This window comes from Geotrypetes seraphini, chromosome 17 (assembly GCF_902459505.1).
Source record: "Geotrypetes seraphini chromosome 17, aGeoSer1.1, whole genome shotgun sequence".
Lineage (NCBI taxonomy): Eukaryota > Metazoa > Chordata > Amphibia > Gymnophiona > Dermophiidae > Geotrypetes > Geotrypetes seraphini.
Genome location: NC_047100.1, coordinates 8,738,362 through 8,756,794, shown reverse-complemented (window position 1 = coordinate 8,756,794; position 18,433 = coordinate 8,738,362). Strand labels below are relative to the sequence as shown.

The window sequence follows — 18,433 nt, the reverse complement described above, 5'->3', positions numbered from 1 at the left end:
TACTGGCAAATTAATTTTTAAACAATTTTTTATTTGATTTTTAATGGTGCTTTCAGTTATCAGCACTGATTACCGGTAAGCCGGTAAAATTAAGGTAGGTGTCTAGATCAGCTAAGCACGCCAATCTAGATGCCTAACTGTAGCCATTTTTTAAATAGAATCAGGGCCTAAATGTGTCCCATTGTGGCATTTACATTTTGGCACCAAGTTTTAGAATTGTCTCCTAAATGAATGTAACAAATAAACTGTTCATGCAAAAGAAAATGGCAGCCTAGAAGTGAGACTCAAAGTAGAAGCATGATTATTTAAAAAAAGATCATTTATTTTGTAAGGACCAAAGCTAGTACTGCTGCTTTAAAATATCTTGTTTCAAGACCTCAAAATCAAAACTCACTTGAGTGCTGACCAAGTGATTATGATTGCTTTGTTTTACATAATGTTTTGTCATTGAAAACAATGTGTTTCTTTCAGCTACGACATTCCAAACATTGCTAAGAATTAACAGTTCTGACTATAAGGAAAAAAATGAGCAACCAAGAGTCTCGTTTATTTTAACCTGTGTAAAAGTGTGTGTCGCTCCATGAGATTTTGCCTAACGTGCTCATCATGTGTTTACTTTGATGTGGTACTGTGTTTTTTCAAAGTTTAATGAAATTGTATGTGTCTTTCCACTGTAGATTGGATCTCTCCATCATGGACTTGGTTGTGTAGGTATTTCTTTTCATATTGATTCATGGCTTACACTCCATGCTAGACTAGAGTCCTGTTAATTCTCAGACCTCTGTCTGCTCTGTACTAACATCTCTTTCGTTCACTCTTGTTCTCGAGTGTGGGCTTGTTTGTCAGTAGTTAATGATTAAGCTACGTCTTCTATTTATTTCTATATAATGATATGGCAAAATAATCCCAACAGTAGATGTTAATTTATGTTCTGTGCACTCCTTCCATCCTGTATTTTCAAATTAATTTGAATTGATTAGGAAAATTCTGCATTTACTGTGTATTTTTATTAATCACCATAATGCTTGATTAGCACTTATTTCAACTACCTATCCAAAATCACTTTGTCACCTTGCATTTATCACATATCACCGATGAGGTGTACAGCAGAACTGATAGAAATCTGTCAAAGGGCAGAATTTGAACCCTGTGCTATATAGTAGACTGTGAAACTACCTTAGCTGGTATTTGAACTGGCAACCAGAGGTAAAACCATCTATAATTCTATAACCATTCACCTAAGCCAGTGGTCTCAAACTCAAACCCTTAGTGGGGCCACATTTTGGATTTGTAGGTACTTGGAGGGCCGCCGAAAAAATAGTTAATGTCTTATTAAAGAAATGACAACTTTGCATAAGGTTAACAGTTAAAGGAAAGATTTATAAACTATAAAGAGTTTTACCTTATGCAAAATTGTCATTAACTATTATTTCGGCGGCCCTCCAATTACCCTATTTTTTTCTGCAGCCCTCACATTTAAAGTTTAATATCTTTCCTTTCTCAAAACTGACACATTTCAATCACTATATTGAAAATAAAATCATTTTCCCTACCTTTGTTGGCTGGTGACTTTATTTTCCTATGCTTTTAACTATGTTTCCAGGGCCTTCTTGTCCTTTGACTGTTTTTCTCTCCGTCTTCACTTTCTGCCTTGCATCCATCTTTGGCATTAACTTAATATTCAATTTTTCTGCTTTCTTTTCAAAATCTACGTTTCCATGTTTTACCTTCCCTTCTATCTCTCTCTTCTTCCGTCCCTATTTCCATGGTCCGACATCTCTTTCTTTCCTTTCTCTCCCTCCCTCCTTCCTTCCTTCCTTCCTTTCCCCTGGACTGGCATCTGTCTCCTTCCCTCCCTCAACTTTTTATTTCTTTCACCCTGCCCCCTTCTTTCTGTCTTTCTCTCTCCATCTGTCTGTGTCCCATCTCCCTTCTTTCTGTCTCCCTGTCCCCCTTTTCTTTCTTTATTTCTCCCTGCCCTCCCCCAAGCTACCACCATTGGGGAACAGGCTGCCACCGCCGCAATAGGGGAACAGGCCAGTGCTGAGGTCTTAGCTCTCCTTGCTTATCTTCCCCAATGCGGGGCCAACCAATTCTGACCACCCAACGTCAATTCTACCATCCGAGAGAAGTTCCGGGCCAGCCAGGCAACGGTTGGCTTGCCCGGAACTTCCTCTCTGACATTAGAATTGACGTCAGGTGGCGATAATTGGGAGAGCTAAGACCTCGGCGCTAGCCTGTTCCCCGATTGCGGTGGCTTGGGGGAGGGCAGTGAGAAGGGAAGGGAAGCAGGTTGGGGACCCCTACTTTAGGCGAGCCGCGAGCCATTTGCCAACATCACTCCAGAGAGACGCAAGTCAATTACAGCAGTCGCGGTCTGTACGGAAAACTTGTGAAGTGGAGAGGACAGACTGCGGGCTGCAAAATAGTCCCTGGAGGGCTACGAGTTTGAGACCGCTGACCTAAGCCATCTAGTCCCTACTTTACCATAAGCAGGAAATGTCAATTCTGAGAATGTTAAAATTGTATTGTATGAGAACTCCCCCATCCTTTGAAATCCTATGAGTTGTGAGCTGAAATATACAGTAGTCTTATCATGTCAACAGAAAATGGAGCAATCCTTGTAATTGATATATTTTTAGAGAACCAAGAAGTTGATCTATATTTAGGCATAGCCACAGCAAGGCTTTATTACCCACAAGGGGTCAGATTCTCTAAATGACACTCAAAAATGGGCAACGCGAATCAATAGCTCGCAGCGTTCTTTTGGCCTGGGCCACACGTTGTTTTGCAAGCTTTTATTCACGGACTGAGAGCATTCCTTTTTACATTGGCGCCACCTACTGGATTTTATCTATACACCCCTGAGGAAGGCTGCTCCAGCCGAAACACAGACCGTGTTGGGGTCCAGTACAAAAAAGAACTAAAGACTCTCTATAAAGCTTGCTTTATGTTTTAGCTATTTATGTTTTCAATAAAGCTTTTCCTCCGACACATCACTTCCGACGCACCAGAGGAAAGACCCTTCCAGGACTGGCCGCAAGCAGTCTGTTTTAAGGCTGCCTCCTGTTGACCGCTGCGCTTCGGGTAAGGAAGAGAGAGAGGGAGGGAAGGAGTGAGGGGGTTCGCAGCTCAGGACTGCCACCTGCTTCTACCAATTCGGGGCTGGAGGGAGGGAGGGTTTTACGGCTCAAGACTGCTGCTTCGCTGGTGCTTTGGAGCAGGAGGGAGAATTGATAGCGTGTTAGACAAGGTTTCTAACACACTCTCAGTTAACCACCAATCCCTGTGGGTAGCAGATACCGTAACTGAGATTCTACTGTATCTGTATTATTTTGTGCTTCAGTCTTTAAAATCCTAACAAGGCATGTCTATTCACTAGAATCCCTTGTAATCTCAGCCCAGAAGCCATTTGAAATTGTTACAGAAATAGACTTTTTAACTTACTTTACATTATAGCCAGGGCTGTCCTCCTGTTTGTCATAGCACTTAAGGTGGTTTTTATTTTTTAGATCTTTTCATTCTTTGGTTCTGATGTCCCTGAATGGTCCAACTGAGGCAGGTCACTGGACAATTTTGTTTATTGGTGTCTGGGAGGAGGTATTAAGTGCAAATCCAGCTTAAATCATGGAAGTGAGACGATGATGTTTGTAGCATCCAAAGGTGGTGGGTTGGTGTCTGCCATGTACATAGCAAAAAAAAGGAAGATGGTGCCAGTGGATAACATACACCTTACTATACATGTTATGTTTTCATCTAGGTATCCCTGAGGAAGGCTGCTCTAAACCAAAACTTGGACTCGCTAACCCTTGGCCTTTCTCTCCAAACACTCAGTTTCTCAGAAAAATTTGCTGTGCATTCCAGAAGTCCATTTATAATAAAAACATAACAAGAGTGAAATGAAGTTCACCTATTACCTTCATAGGCAGTAGTCAAACATAACAATCCATCAGTTTCCTCTTTTGCCTGGAGTCTTCTTCTTTTCCTCTCCTCTGCTAAAATTCTTGGAATCAATTGAACAGATTCCCTTCTTCTTTACAACCCAAAAGGTTCACTTTACTGTCAAAATGGTTTTCAATTATAAAACAATGATTAAAAAGAAAAGAATGACAATAATAAGAAAGAGAAAGGCCAATGAAATTAAAAGCAAGGACAAGAGGAGAAAAGGGGGAGGGAGAGGAATAGGGACGGAACAATGCTGGTACCCACATGCAATAGATGCCCCAAACAAGAGACAGACAGAAAACCTGAGGGGGGTCCAGGTCTGGCAGTTGACCCAAACCTCCAGCTTAGGCAGACCCCAAGCCCTTCAATATACTGACACATCAAGTTTCAAGTTCATTAGAAGCTTGATATACCATCCGTTAATAGAATGTCTGAGTGGTCTACAAATTGTACATTTAAAAAGAGAACAAAAAGTACTAACTAGTTATGAAAAAAGTGTGAAAGAGAAGAATGGAATAGGAAGGGATGAAAAAGAATTATAATAAATGATAGATAAGAAAGGGAAAGATGGGATAAGGGTAAGGAAATGTCTTTTGCAGGCTGGCTCCTAAAATGACTGTCCAGCAGGAAGTCATCAAAAGCATCATTCTGTATATGACTTTAGTTGTTGATATCAGCTTTATTATTGTATGGTTTCTTTCTCAATAAAACCAATAAAAAACTTATTGAACTTAAAAAAAAAAAGCATCATAAATAAAAATTTAGCTAGGGAAGTTTCCAAGTGAAGAGAAAGAGTAAGAACATTCCAATAAATTTGGGCCAAGTACAACAAAAATACAATTGCAGGTAGAATTATAGGTAATTTGTCTGATAGTGGTTCTCAGGCCCTCCCCACAACACTGTGTTCAAAATATTAAAAAATTAACCCCCCCTTCTATTAAACTGCGCTAGCGAAAGGCCCGTGCGGCTCTATGAGCGTCGGGAGCAGTGCAGGCCCATTCAGCGCCCCATGCTAGTGCCCTATGCTAGCGCAGTTTAATAGAAGAGGCCCTAAGTTTGTGTTAAAATTTGAATGTGTTAAATGCTTTAAATTGCCAAACACATTGTGGCACCTATCACCTTGGGTCTCTTGAGGTCCTCTGGCTCCAGGTGTAACTCCATGAGTGCCCGGCTTTGCCTGACAAGTAAACACCCAGATTAGATGGTTTGCAATGACCACACTCTGCTAACAGTTCTATAGATATTCTCTTTTCTGTTGGGATGAGTGTTTTGCAATTAAGAGACATGACTCTGCAACAGCTGTTTTCAAACGAGTTTGCTTTTCCGTTAACCATAGGCTTAATGTTCAAACTCAAAGAAAACCAATCGACCCCCTTCTCCCTTCCCACCAAAATAACTGACTGACTCACTCCTGGTTTCATCCCTCTACCTATGTAGCCTTCCCCCCCCAAATATCATGAATACAAGTGGAAGCATTCCATATAGCAAGACCAAGACTGATTCCAGCTATGTTGAAAAAATGGAGCTTATTTGGTAACCCTAACACAAAAAAGCTTATTAGCACTTCTCAGCAAGTATATTATTCATTTCAAAACTATATAACTGTATTTGATTGTTTTTATGTATTCTGCATCACATTACATCTTTATATCTGAAGAATTATTAAATCGAGATTACAGTCAAACCTTGGTTTGCGAGCATAATTCGTTCCAGAAGCATGCTTGTAATCCAAAGCACTCGTATATCAAAGTGAATTTCCCCATAGGAAATAATGGAAACTCAGACAATTCGTTCCACAACCCAAAAACTTTAATACAAAATACTATATACATACTTGTATTGCAAGACCTCGCTCGTTTAGAACAGTCACTAAATCCCACAGCGCGTCGGATAGAGAAGAACCATCGGCTCAGTTGTGATATGTGTATACTGTAAGTATACTGTATGTACTTGTATTGCAAGACACTGCTTGTATATCAAGTTAAAATTTAATAAAATGTTTTGCTTGTCGTGCAAAACACTTGCACACCAAGTTACTTGCAATCCAAGGTTTTACTGTAGTATGAAATTGGTAGAAGAATTTTGTGTCTGAAAATATCTAGTGCAAGGGTTTCTAAACCTGTCATGAAGAACCCCAAGATAGTTGTTTTTTCCTCAATGAATATGCATGAGATAGCTTTGCCCATAATGACAGCAGTGCAGGTTTCAATACCACTAATCTAAAGAACTGACTTGATCTTTGGTTCAGAATAACTTATTTCTCAGCAACATGTAACAATGAAGGCAAAAAAATGGTTGTAGTCATTTTTAAATTTTAAACATTTCCCCCTGAAAAAAAATGAAGCTATTGAACAACTCAAAAACGGCTTTTCTTTGTTATGCATGCCACTTTTCTTCTACATAAGTATGAACTCATTCAGCCACTAAAGAAATCAATATTTTTCCTGCATCCCATAAAGCCTCATTTTTCTGTGCACCCTACAGCAAAATTGCTTTACATCATCATTCTTAGACTACAAGTGTGGCAGAGTGCAATAACACTTGCTTTTATGAATGGTAACTGCAGACATGAGTATGAGATAGAACTCTTAAGGAAATAAGAGACTGCTATCATATATTGATTTTTTTTAATTCAGTGATAGGCCATTTCCAACTCTGTGCTTCAGATCTGCATGGATATTATGATGATGGACTTGTGAAAAGCTAGTCAAGTGGTCCTAAACTCTTAGCAATGTTTGGAGTTTCAGAAGACAGAGTTTGCATTCAGCAAGATTTGGGTTGTTGTCTGAAATGTGCATGGTATTTTTTCAACCTGCAGGTGCTGTCCTTACCCCATCGTAGACTTGTGTGCTACTGTCGGCTCTTTGAAGTTCCAGACCCCAATAAACCTCAGAAGCTCGGTCTACATCAACGAGAAATCTTCTTATTTAATGATCTTCTTGTGGTACGTACTGGAGAAGCAGAAATAATGTGACCCAAGAAATTTAAACAGAAATCCAGATTTGTAAAGCAACAGGATCCCGGTCCTACTATAATATAATATATGTGATGCCTTTTTTCCTCTGTTTTAATGCCTTACTCCAAGGATGGTAGGAGAGTTTCTGCCTTTGGACTTACCTTTGCATATGATGGTATTACATAGCTATTTGCATCGTTATGCCAAACAGAGTTTTACAGGCAATAGCATTTGTGCTTTGTTGTTAAAATTCTGTGTGTCGGGAATGAGAGTATGAGATAACTTTACAAAGTCATGTTTGCATGTGTACTGCACAAGGAGCCGTCTTGTTATTATTTCTGTGAACTAAACAGAAGGAAATTAACAAAAGAAATGACAAGCCAGTAAAGCACACTCATTAAAAGGAGAAGAACCAAAATATCCCACAAGTCACAAAAATGAACAAAACGTAACACAGTAAAAATGAGCAACTGAGCAAAGGAAGGTGATAAAGCCCAAAGCTGCCTTTATTGCCCCAAGAATAGAGTGTGAGCCCACCAGGACAGATAGGGAAAATGCTTGAGTACCTGAATATAAACCACTTAGGCTATAAGTGGTATATATTTATTAGTTTTTTATTTTAAAAATATATATACCTCCTATAAACAAAGCAGTTTCCATAAAATAAACATACATAATTGTGATCACAAACCATAAATTTACAAATCCAATTCATTCATATCTAAAATAACAAAATGCAACTCCCTCCCAACAAACAATCAATTTATAACAGAGGCAACTAGTAATCGGTCTACTAGAAGACTTAGTCGACCAAAACCGAAACTATCTATTCCATGAAGATTATTACAGTACTAGTCGTTAAGCCTGTTACATTAACGGGTGCTAGAATACTGTTCACCCTCTATGTTGCCCCTTCCATTCACTGCCCTCTCTTCTCTTTCCATCCACTGTGCGCCCCCTCTCTCTCTGTCCCATATGGCCTCTCTCCATCTCCTCTTTCCTTTTCCCTTGGTCTGGCATACCTTCCTCCTTCCTTCCATGCCCTGCCATCTGTTCTTCCCTCCAAGCCACTATCCCCTGTGCTCACTTTCCTCCTTCAACTACTTCATCGGGCAACAGCAGCATTCACAATTCATTACTGTTGCTGGCTTTAGGTATTCCTCTCTGGCGGGTCCTGTGTTCATGAAGTAGGCAGGACCCGCCAGAGAGGAAGGCCTGAAGCCGCAACAGCAGCGAATTGTAAATGCTGCTGCTGCCTGAAGCACCCGAGGCAGGCGGTTCTCTCCCCTCCCAGCCCAACCCCCGCTGACTTTGCGACCCTCCCGGCGAGATGACTTTAATAGCAAACCTCCCTCCAGCGTTGGCAGCCGCAGCACGCTAAACAGGCTGGTTTGCGGCTTTCTTCTGCCGTTGAGTCTATCTGTCGCGTCATTGATAACATCATTAGTGACGCGGCAGAGGGACTCAACTTCAGAAGAAAGTCGCGAAGCAGCCTGCCAACGCTGGAGGGAGGTTTGTGTAGAAGCGATATGTGTCTATGTGTCTTCTATGTGTCTCTTCCCCTGCAGTACCTTTGCAGCACTTTGCTGCGGCGCATCCTCCCATCCTGAGTCTGTTTCTCCCGCTTTGTGTAGCCGCCGCATACGCACTCTGGCCATGGACCTACGGATCAGGGATTACAGATCACGCAGGTCTGAGTGCGCATGCGCAGCTAGCGTTTTATTATATAGGATAGGCTGGTATGGCTCTACAAATAAGCGTCCACAAACAGCTTAGTTTTCAGCAGATTCTTAAAACTAAAGCAGTCAGTCCTGACAACTTATTCCAAAGAGACACTCCAGCTAATGAAAACATCTTAAATAATAATAGATAAATTGTGGTGTAGCTCAAATCTCTAATGGTTAGAGATTCATGTAGACCTGACACGGGCTATGTGCCTGCATCAGGAGCCCATGAGTACTGCAAAACATTGCAAATGGAGTAAACCTTATGTGATTCCCCTATACAGTGATGTGGTGCCTTTGGCGTACAACAAGAAAAAAAAAAAATCTCAGAACACTGATGCCGACAGCTTGAATTACCGCTAGACGGCGCCTGGACTCCTGGTGCAGATGATAGTGATGAAACGTGGCCCGTGTTGAGTTCGCATGTATCTATCGGAGATTTGTACAATTTAAACGACGCTCACTGTCACAATGGTGCTTACTTTGCCAGTAGGATGAAGTTTTGGTGGACAATGAGTGGAGTTCAGAAATATATGTCTAGGTTATAAAATGTGCTTGTTTATGCATATACATAAATAATCTAGGTTTAGATACTTATATTTGCTCTCTAGCGGGTATAAATATGCAATTTCAGCTGCTTAGATGAGTATTTTATAAAAATGCGCAGGCTCCTATGTAGCTTTATAAAATAGTGCTTAAAAGTAACCCTCTTGAACCTGGCACCCTCATGGAGGGTAATTTTCTGTGTTCCTATTCTCTAAAGGAAATTAGGTGCCTACCTTCCTTTCTAAAATACTGGTGTAACAGGTACAATGCACAACTATAATTTCCTTTATAGAATAGGCACACATGAGGGTGCCTGATTCAAGAGGGTTACTTTTAAGCACTATGTTTCTTTATTTTTGATATACCGTTTATCATACAGGTATCTAAACGGTTAACAATAAAATAGAATATAAAAATATGTCTAAGCTAAAAGGAGGGAAGCACTTATGCATTGACGTACATGATACGAAAGGGAAAAAATGGGGAGAGGAAATGATTAAATACACACATAACTGTGAACCTGCCCAAATGCTGACACTGTGTACACCCATCTTCCAATTAAACAGATATGCAGTTATGGACATATTTATAGAATAGCGCTTACCATATATACTTGAACATAAACCCATCTGAATATAAGCTGAGGTAACTTCCCCTCCTACCCCCCAAAAAAAGGGGGAGGGAAAGTCAGCTCAAATATAAACAGTGTTTATATTCAAGTACCAGTAATCTTTCTCCTCCCTCCCCCCTCCTTCTGACAGGCTCTGGGTTCTTCCCTCCTCCTCTGAACCCATCACAGGCCTTTTCTTAGGCTCCTAGAGACTTTAAGCCCTGGTGGTCCAGCTGTGAGCCAGGACAGGAACAATCCCTCCCATGTCCTGTCCCAGCTGGTTCTAAATCACCCCATCTCCCTGCCAACTTCCACTTCCCGCCTTCAGGAACCATCGCAAGCCTACCTTAAGCCTTCATGGTCCATTGTTTACTCAATCATTGGTCCACTACCTCTTCCACTAACTTAAATAAGCAAACTAAGGTGAATTAACAAAATAAATCAATAAATATAATGAGGACTTAGCTTATAATCTTGAAATTGGATCAACGTTTTTCTGATCGCTGATCTCATATGTTTCTGATCGCTGATCTCAATTTGACCCATTTCGCCCAGAGCTTCTTCAGGAGATCAGGAACTAAAAAATGTCATATAGCCATGTCCACAATTCATACTTGAAAGGATGGAAAGGCGTTCTTTAACCTTCTCTCACTAGCACGAGCAAAACCAGCATTCAAACCGCACAGCGCGGGGGAGCCCCATCTCAAGGTTTGCCATTTTTTTTTATAAAGGATCAGACTCTCTATGGCCATGTTTCGCCATTTTGAGCCAATCAGGGCCTTAGGCCCCTCCCACTGCATCCCAAGATGCATTGGGAGGGGGAAAGCCCATCATTTGCAACACAGAGCCCTGTAGGTAGGAGGGAATGTGTTTGTTCTGCAGCACCTCAATATCTCTCCTCTTTTTTTCTCTCCTTATACATCTCCCCAAGAACTCTGTTCCTCAAATTGCTTTTATCTGTACCCTTCTCATCCAATTCCAGACTTCGTTTCTTTCAGCTCACTGCCCCATTCGCCTGGAATAAACTACCTCAGTCCATCCACCATGCCCCTACCTTTGATCAAAAGTTGGCTGAATTCCCACCTTTTTGAGACAACTTTCAACTCCTAACTCTACTCCCCTCTGCTCACCACCCTAGCTAGTGGTTTAACCATCTCCTCTAACTGTAACCCCTACTTTGGCATCCTGTCTGTCTGTCTTGATTGGTTAGATTGTAAGCTCACTCCTTTGTGACTCTGTTACAGTGCTGCGTGCGTCTGGTAGCACTCTAGAAATAATTAATAATAGTAGTGGTGGTAGTAGTAGATTCTATAAAGGAAAGTAGGTACCTATGTTCCCTATAGAAAAGGCTCCTACCAGGTGCCTACCTGGAAACTAATTTTAGGTGACCTGTTAGAGAAAATTAATACATGAATTTGCACAAGTTAATTGTTAGCACCAAAGCACATTAACTGTTACTCCGCTGGCACAACAATGTGCAATAATTCACACATAAGTCTAGAAAATTGTATGTGCAAATTTGGGCACGTGCCCGATTTTTGTGCATAATTTAATTTAATAAAAAGCTAATTGAGGGGCATTTTAACAAGCAACTATTGATGGCACAAGTCAAAAAAAGGGGGCATGGAAATGGGCGGGTACTTGGCAGATCGGGGGCATGCCTTTAAATTACATGCATAATTACAGAATAAGACCATGCATGGGCATTTGTGCCATGTTTTTGTTGGTGCAAAAGACCACACCTAAAGTTAGGCATGGTTCCCAGGCCTAAGCACAATTCTATAAATCACTTCTAACTTTAAGCGTGGCTTAAAGAATAGCACTTTTTTCTGTGTTGGCTTTTTAGGCGCCATATTTAGAATTTCCTCCTGTGTTAATAAAAAAGGAAAATGTAAGTCATCCCCTTTAACTGTAACCCCTATCTTGGCATCCTGTTTGTCTGTCTTGATTGTTTAGATTGTAAGCTCACTCAAGCAGGGACTGTCTCCTTTGTGACTCTGTACAGCTCTGCGTATGTCTGCCAGCTGAAAGACTCCATTGATTTCATTTAGAAGGTTGGTCAGCAATAGACAGCCTACAGTACACACATAGCACAGCATGGCTCTACATTGTTGCCTTCAATACCACATAAGGCAAAGTGCATGTTTATACAGTTTATAAGCAAAGGAACGGCTGTTTTAACTAAAACAGAAAGGTTACTATATTATCTGTACTTTCTTTTCACATACATCATGAGCGAGTAATATACGAGAAAGATAGCCTGGTATCAACACCAGACTAGAAGGTTTTTTGATATTTTGAGTTTCAGTGTGTACAGTATTGCTGCCTGATTCATGATTTGAATTGATTCACCGATTCACTTTGGATGAATCGATTCGTTTTTACATAAAACCAAACTCACCGATTCAAGTCAGTCCCCTTGCTAGAGGGGCTTTTCCTCTGCCGCTGGACTCCATCCATCTAATGTAACTTCCGGTTTTGCAAAACAGAAGTTACATCAGAAGCATGAACTTCGTCAGAGGGAGGCTAAAAAGTAGTAGTAAGTTAAAAAAATATAAATAATGAAAGGTCCAGAGAAGAGTGCATTTATTTTCGGGCCATTTTCCATCCCGGTTTGGTTTCTGATCATCCCTCCCCCCCCCCCTCCCTTTGCGGTAAGAGCAGATTGCAGGGGAGGGGGTGAACGTATCTGCTCCCCCCTCATGGCAAAAGCCCGAGAACCGTGCAAGCGATCGCCCTCCACCTGCAGCGGCTGCTCCCAGAGAAAGTGAAAGAGGAAGGACCCGGGGAGGGGGACAGCTGAAGATCCCCCCCCCCTGATGCGCGAGGATCTGGCCCGTGGCAAGTGCTGAGCCGACATGTATCGACTGGCTCTGATGTCGGCTGGCGGTAATGGCAAAACAAGAAGAAATATGAGGGGCTTTAGTGCTGAGGTGCACGCTGTTGGCTCTGCCGCTCCTCTGCTCCCTCTGACATCAATTCCTGCAGGTCGGAAGAAACAGCAGGAGAGAACAGATTGAAGCTGAAAGTAACCTGGGGAGAGAGAGCTGGCTGGATGGGTAGAGAAAGAGGAGAGACACTGGATGGAAGGATGGGGAGGGTACCAAGATAGTCAACTCACACGAGGCACATTATACCTTGCTATGCCCCGAGTTCTTGACCATTGATTTAAAGGCCTTAAAGATTTAGACGTTTTAGGGTGGCCGGAGAGGAAAGCAGGCAAATCGGGTATTCTCTGCTTGTCCTTTACTTGGAAAGGTTTGTAATACAATGGGATGGACTTGGGGGGAGATTATGGATAGGGGAAATGGACTTGGGGATGATCATGGAGATGGAAGAAATAATGGATCTAAAAACAGGAGAGGGAGAAAGATGGTGGACAATGGGATTTAGGGAGGGAAGGACAGAAGGAGAGAAGTTGGACACAAGGGATGGGGCAGGGGGGTATAGATACTGGATAGGAGGGTAGTTGGGAAGAGATAGGGAAATGGTGAACCCTGGGGTGGTGGGGAAGGAAGGAGAGATGCAGGATGAAAGGGTAGTTAAGAAAAGGAGCTGTTGAATCTGGGGATGGTGTGGTCCATCGCTGCAGCTGCGGGGATGGAGACAAAAAAGGAAAGATGCCAAACCTCCGGGGGAGGGAAGGAAAACAGAAGGGGAGGACAGAGATGGAAGATGGATGGTTAGCATGGAGAAAGGAGACCCTGGCAAGCACATTATCAGAAGACAACCAGAGCGTGGGACCAACCTGATTTAAATAATGACCAGACAAGAAAAGGTAGAAAAAATAATTTTGCTTTCTGTTTTGAGATTACAATATGTCAGATTTGAAATGTGCATCCTGCCAGAGCTGGTGTTAGACTTCAAATGTGAACTAGGATTTAACAGAGAAAGGAAAAGTATTTTTTATTTACACCACAGCGCCAGTGTGGGTAGGAGAGGGCAAAGGGGCTGAAGAGGCTATAAAATAAACCCACTAGGATGTTTTTTTAAAAAAAATACCCACTTAGGCAGGAAAATCAAATCGAAAAATCGATTCAATAGGCTGATTCGAATCGAAATATTTTTTTCCTGAATCGGGCAGCACTAGTGTGCAGCATTAGACTCCTGAGGAAGGCGTTGTGCTGAAACACTGGCCATGTAGGGTCTGACTGTTTGCTATTGATCTAAGAACCTGAAATCCTGAGTGGAAGCATCTTTCTGCATTTGCTTTGCTGTTTGATTGCTATCAGAGCATCCTGCCCAATTTCTTCACTTGAGTAATTCTCTGAAAAGTAACAACATAAAATGAAAGCCAAGCTTTGCAGATGTCAAGATCGGTAATCATTTATCAAATTTCCGATTGTAATTTGGCGATTCTCTGAAATGATGTTGTCCTTTCTAGGTGACTAAGATCTTCCAGAAGAAGAAGAACTCGGTAACATACAGTTTCCGACAGTCCTTCTCTCTCTATGGGATGCAGGTGCTTCTCTTTGAGAATCAGTGTAAGTCTCTGTTTAATAAATTTATTTCTTTTCTCGCTGATGTGAGATCGTATAGCTTTTCTTTGACTATTTGTCTAAGCAAAGCACTTTTAAGCATTGAAACATGTTTTAGGGCCAGACAGAAAACGCTGTTTGAACACAACAGTCAGTATTTCACAGCAGGAATTTGCAACTTGGCTTATAATTACAATTTTTTTTTTTTTTTACATAAAGGTGTTAAACAATTAACACCTGAATTAGCATTTTGAAACTTATTGTGTGCTAATGTTTGGAAAGGAGTGTGCACTTTATCTTGAAGATGATATATGTTAGCTGCTAATGAAGTAGATAACGTTGAGCAGATTTCATCTTGTTTTTTCATCTCCTTGTTTCATGGTGTTAATTGTATCTCCCGTTATCTTAGAATGTTGTATTAGGAACTTATCCACCTGTAAATAGCAGCATTTGCACATATCAGAACTTAAGAATAATTCAGTAAGCTGGCCAAAAATCTTTATCAATTGTTATTAAGTGAACTTAGGGCTAGATTCACAAACCTGACTTCCGTGGCCGATCCCTGCAGGCCCAACCAATTCACAAAACCAAAAAATTAAAATGAGGGCGATCGAAGGAACACCCCCCTCCGACCGCATGGATCGCTAGTGTGCGATCTTGACGCATGCGTAGACCATCTCTTTGCCTTGTCGATGGTCTGCGCATGCTCTCTCCGCACAAGAAGACTGCAGGGAGGGAGGGAGGGAGGCAGTCAGGGGGAGGGTACAATCAGCCAGAACGCAGCCTCCTAAATGTCTCAGCCCAGGAGTTTGAAATCCAGCCACTTGCAGTTAACTCCACAACCTGGAGAAAGGAAAGGGCTCCTAAAGAAAAGCAAAAAAGAGCACAGCCCTGGAGAGACTGCCTCTCTGTTTTTTAACCCACCCGACTCTCCTGCTCTCTGCCACTTTCCCTGCAGTGCTAGCCCACAGGTTTAATGCGGGTCTGCACTGTGGCGTGTTCTGGAACATGCTGTAGTGCAGCCCCGCTTTTAAACCCGCGAGCTCGCACTGCAGGGAAGGTGGCAGAGATCCAGAGTTGGGGCAGCAGAGAGCAGGGTGGCAATGGATCTGGAGAGTCAGAATGGACGTTTGCGACTGGTTCCCAGCAGTCGCTGCTTGTGTTGATCGGCCAGCCCAGTTGGTTTGCAAGATTTCTTTAGTGAATCGCGTCCCTACCTACTTTGCATTGCGTTCCCCTCATTTGCATGCGCAGATCAGAATCAGATCGGCAGAGAGGTAAGTGAATCAGGCCGGAGTTAAATTGGGTCGCAAAGGGGTCGCAAACCGATCGATACACAATTGGTTTGCTTAGTGAATCTAGCTCTTAGTTGATAAACAAATATTCAAAATTAATACTACTTCACATTCATGTAGCTATGATATTATATTACTTTTATGATATTTCTTTTCTCCAATAAATCTTCTCATCAAAGTGTAGACAAATGCTTATAGAAACTTATTCATAACTCAATTTGCAGTTTGTAGGAGAAAGACCTCAGTGGCTACAAAGTTCAGGTATCATGTAGCTAGCCTCCTCACTGGGAAACAGTGATGATAACTCTTTAACTGACTAGATGCGGCAAGACCTGGAAAACTGCAACAAATAAACTACATGGGATAGAGGGGAATGACTCTCCTAATCCCTGGCTAAAAAAAGCACTTTTTTCATTTTTAAACTTTGAGCTGTTGTAAAACCCGATGTGTAATTTATTTATTTATTTTTTTCTCCATAAATGAATGTCTTTTGTAAAATGGGGGACTACAAATGTAGATTTTACTAGTATCACCCAAGCCACAACCAAACTAGAAACAGAGAAACATGATGGCAGATAAAAGCCAAATGGCCCATCTAGTCTGCCCATCCGCAGTAACCATTATCTCCTCCTCTCCCTATTCGCTAAGGTTCTTAACATTTGCATCTCCTCTTCCTATAGGCTAAGGCTCTTTGCACCTGTATTATGAGGTCATAGAGCTGCCCATCCGCAGTAACCATGATCTCTTTCTCTCTCCGAGAGATCCCACGTGCCTATCCCAGACCCTCTTGAATTCAGACAGTCTCTGTTTCCACCCCCTCTTCCGGGGTCTGTTCCACGCATCTACCTTTCTGAAAAAAAGTATTTTCTTAGATGACTCCGGAGCCTATCGCCTCTTAACTTCATCCTATGCCCTCTCATTGCAGAGTTTCCTTTCAAATGAAAGAGACTTGACTCGTGCGCATTTACGCCACTTAGGTATTTAAACATCACTATCATATCTCCCCTCTCCCGCCTTTCCTCCATACGCCTTATGATGATCACATACCATTTTAGTAGCCTTCCTCTTGAATCCTAGTAAAACATGCTACTTTTTATCTATTTCTTTTAGTTTCTGAGAAAAGTGAGAGATTTTTTTATGTTCTTCCCTTAGATTATCCTAATGGCATTCGTCTCACATCAGCTGTACCAGGAGCAGATATCAAAGTACTGATAAATTTCAATGCACCAAATCCCCAGGATCGGAAGAAGTTTACTGATGATCTGAGGGAATCTATTGCTGAGGTTCAAGAAATGGAAAAGTACAGAATAGAGTGTAAGTACAAAGGTACATATAATAAAGATTTTTTTAAATTAATGCTTCTAAAAGTCGAGTCAGAGTAGAGTCATTTTAACACCAGATATAATTAATAAACAGGGATAGAAATGTTTACATTAATATTTCATTTACTGTCATCCAGTAAAAATCATAATGGGAGCTCATAAAGATGTCCCTATTGCTCTTTCTAATTTTTTTTCTTCGTGTCAGTGCATCGTGTTCCTGTCTGCTTGGCGACTTTGAGGCTATTCATCAACTATCAGAGAATTGAGATAATAAATAAAAGTACAAAGTTCATAAAAATCCAAGTTGGGCCTAGACTTTAGGTTCTGCATGAAGGGGTCTGCCATACTAGCTCCTCTTCCACTTTCCACATCATGTGGGCAGAGAACAAGAAAAAGGGGGATGGGGAATAATGGTACTGGACAGAGGAAAGAGAAGAGAAAGCTGGGTAGAAGAAAAGAGTGAGAGCGAGATACAACTGAAGGAGGCCATCAGTATCATCATTGAAGCTGGGGGAGGGTAAGCAACAATTATAGCTTTTGTCCAGGACTTCCACAGATGTCAGAATGAGATGATCAGCCCTGTCTTTTACCCAGTAGTTAAAGAAATAACAGTGTTGTGTATGGAAGGCCTCAGCTGTATCTGAGTATTGGGGAAAAAAGATTTGGAAGTTAGCTATAGTGGCATAATAATGGGGGGGGGGGGTCCTCCCTGGGTGCTGTCTTGGTGAGGATGCAGGCACCCATCCTCCTCTCCACCCTCCTGCTCCGTCCCTGCCCCCCTGCTGCACGAGCACGCCGCTTCCCTTCTCCCGTACATCTGTAACATTCCTGGCATGAGCAGCAATCCCCAACCTGCTGTCGCGCCAGCGTGGGCTCATCCTCTGATTTCACTTCCTGGAGCCATGTCTAGGCACTGGCGCGACAGCAGCTTAGGGGTTGCTTCTCACACCAGGAACGTTACAGCGGTACGGGGGAAGGGAAGCAGCGCGCGGCAGGAAGGGACGGGAAAGAAGATGTGGGGGTGGGGGAGGGGCGCCACTGTACACCCTCGTTACACCTAGATTTCCCATTAGCCTCACGGTTAGTTATCGTAAATGATCATCCAGTTCAATGATGCTGTTTCCTATTCCTGCATTGAAATAGCCTTACAAAATAAGGCCCTATGGAGTGGCAGGAGGGTGAAAACATTTTCTCTTTGACATCCAATACAAAGCGTAAATGAAGTTCTTTAAGCTCCCAGTACGAGTTGTCCGTGAAGGTTTAATTTCCTCCTGTTTTGCTAAAGCTGTTGCAGTAGTGGTCCACTGAATAAAGCCTGTTTGGCTAGTCCTTGTGTTGTTTGTTGAAAATATACTGTTCTTGCTGTTTAAGTAGGCCTAGCTATTGATTTTCACATTTTGACTCTGGTAGATGCTGAGAAGAATTAAATTTGGAGAGAATAATATGGTGTTCTTAACCTCTAACTCAAATTAACTCATGAAAATTAAATGCATGCAGTGGCATAGTAAGGTGGAGGGGGCAGTTCTCCCCAGGCCCCATCTTTGTGAGGGCGCAGGC

General features: G+C 42.0%; 1 protein-coding gene across 9 annotated transcripts in view; it reads left to right on the top strand.

Moving 5' to 3' along the window:
• Nucleotides 1–18,433, top strand: part of IQSEC1 (IQ motif and Sec7 domain ArfGEF 1) — an 819,058-nt gene that overhangs the window by 789,387 nt on the left and 11,238 nt on the right. For 4 of the 9 annotated variants that reach the window (XM_033926775.1, XM_033926779.1, XM_033926782.1 and 1 more), the window contains 4 exons: nucleotides 678–707; nucleotides 6,764–6,889; nucleotides 14,166–14,265; nucleotides 16,707–16,880. In XM_033926775.1, coding sequence (XP_033782666.1) covers nucleotides 678–707; nucleotides 6,764–6,889; nucleotides 14,166–14,265; nucleotides 16,707–16,880 — 430 coding nt within the window. The remainder of the gene's footprint in view (nucleotides 1–677; nucleotides 708–6,763; nucleotides 6,890–14,165; nucleotides 14,266–16,706; nucleotides 16,881–18,433) is intronic. The other 5 variants (XM_033926776.1, XM_033926780.1, XM_033926784.1 and 2 more) reach the window with 3 other exon arrangements.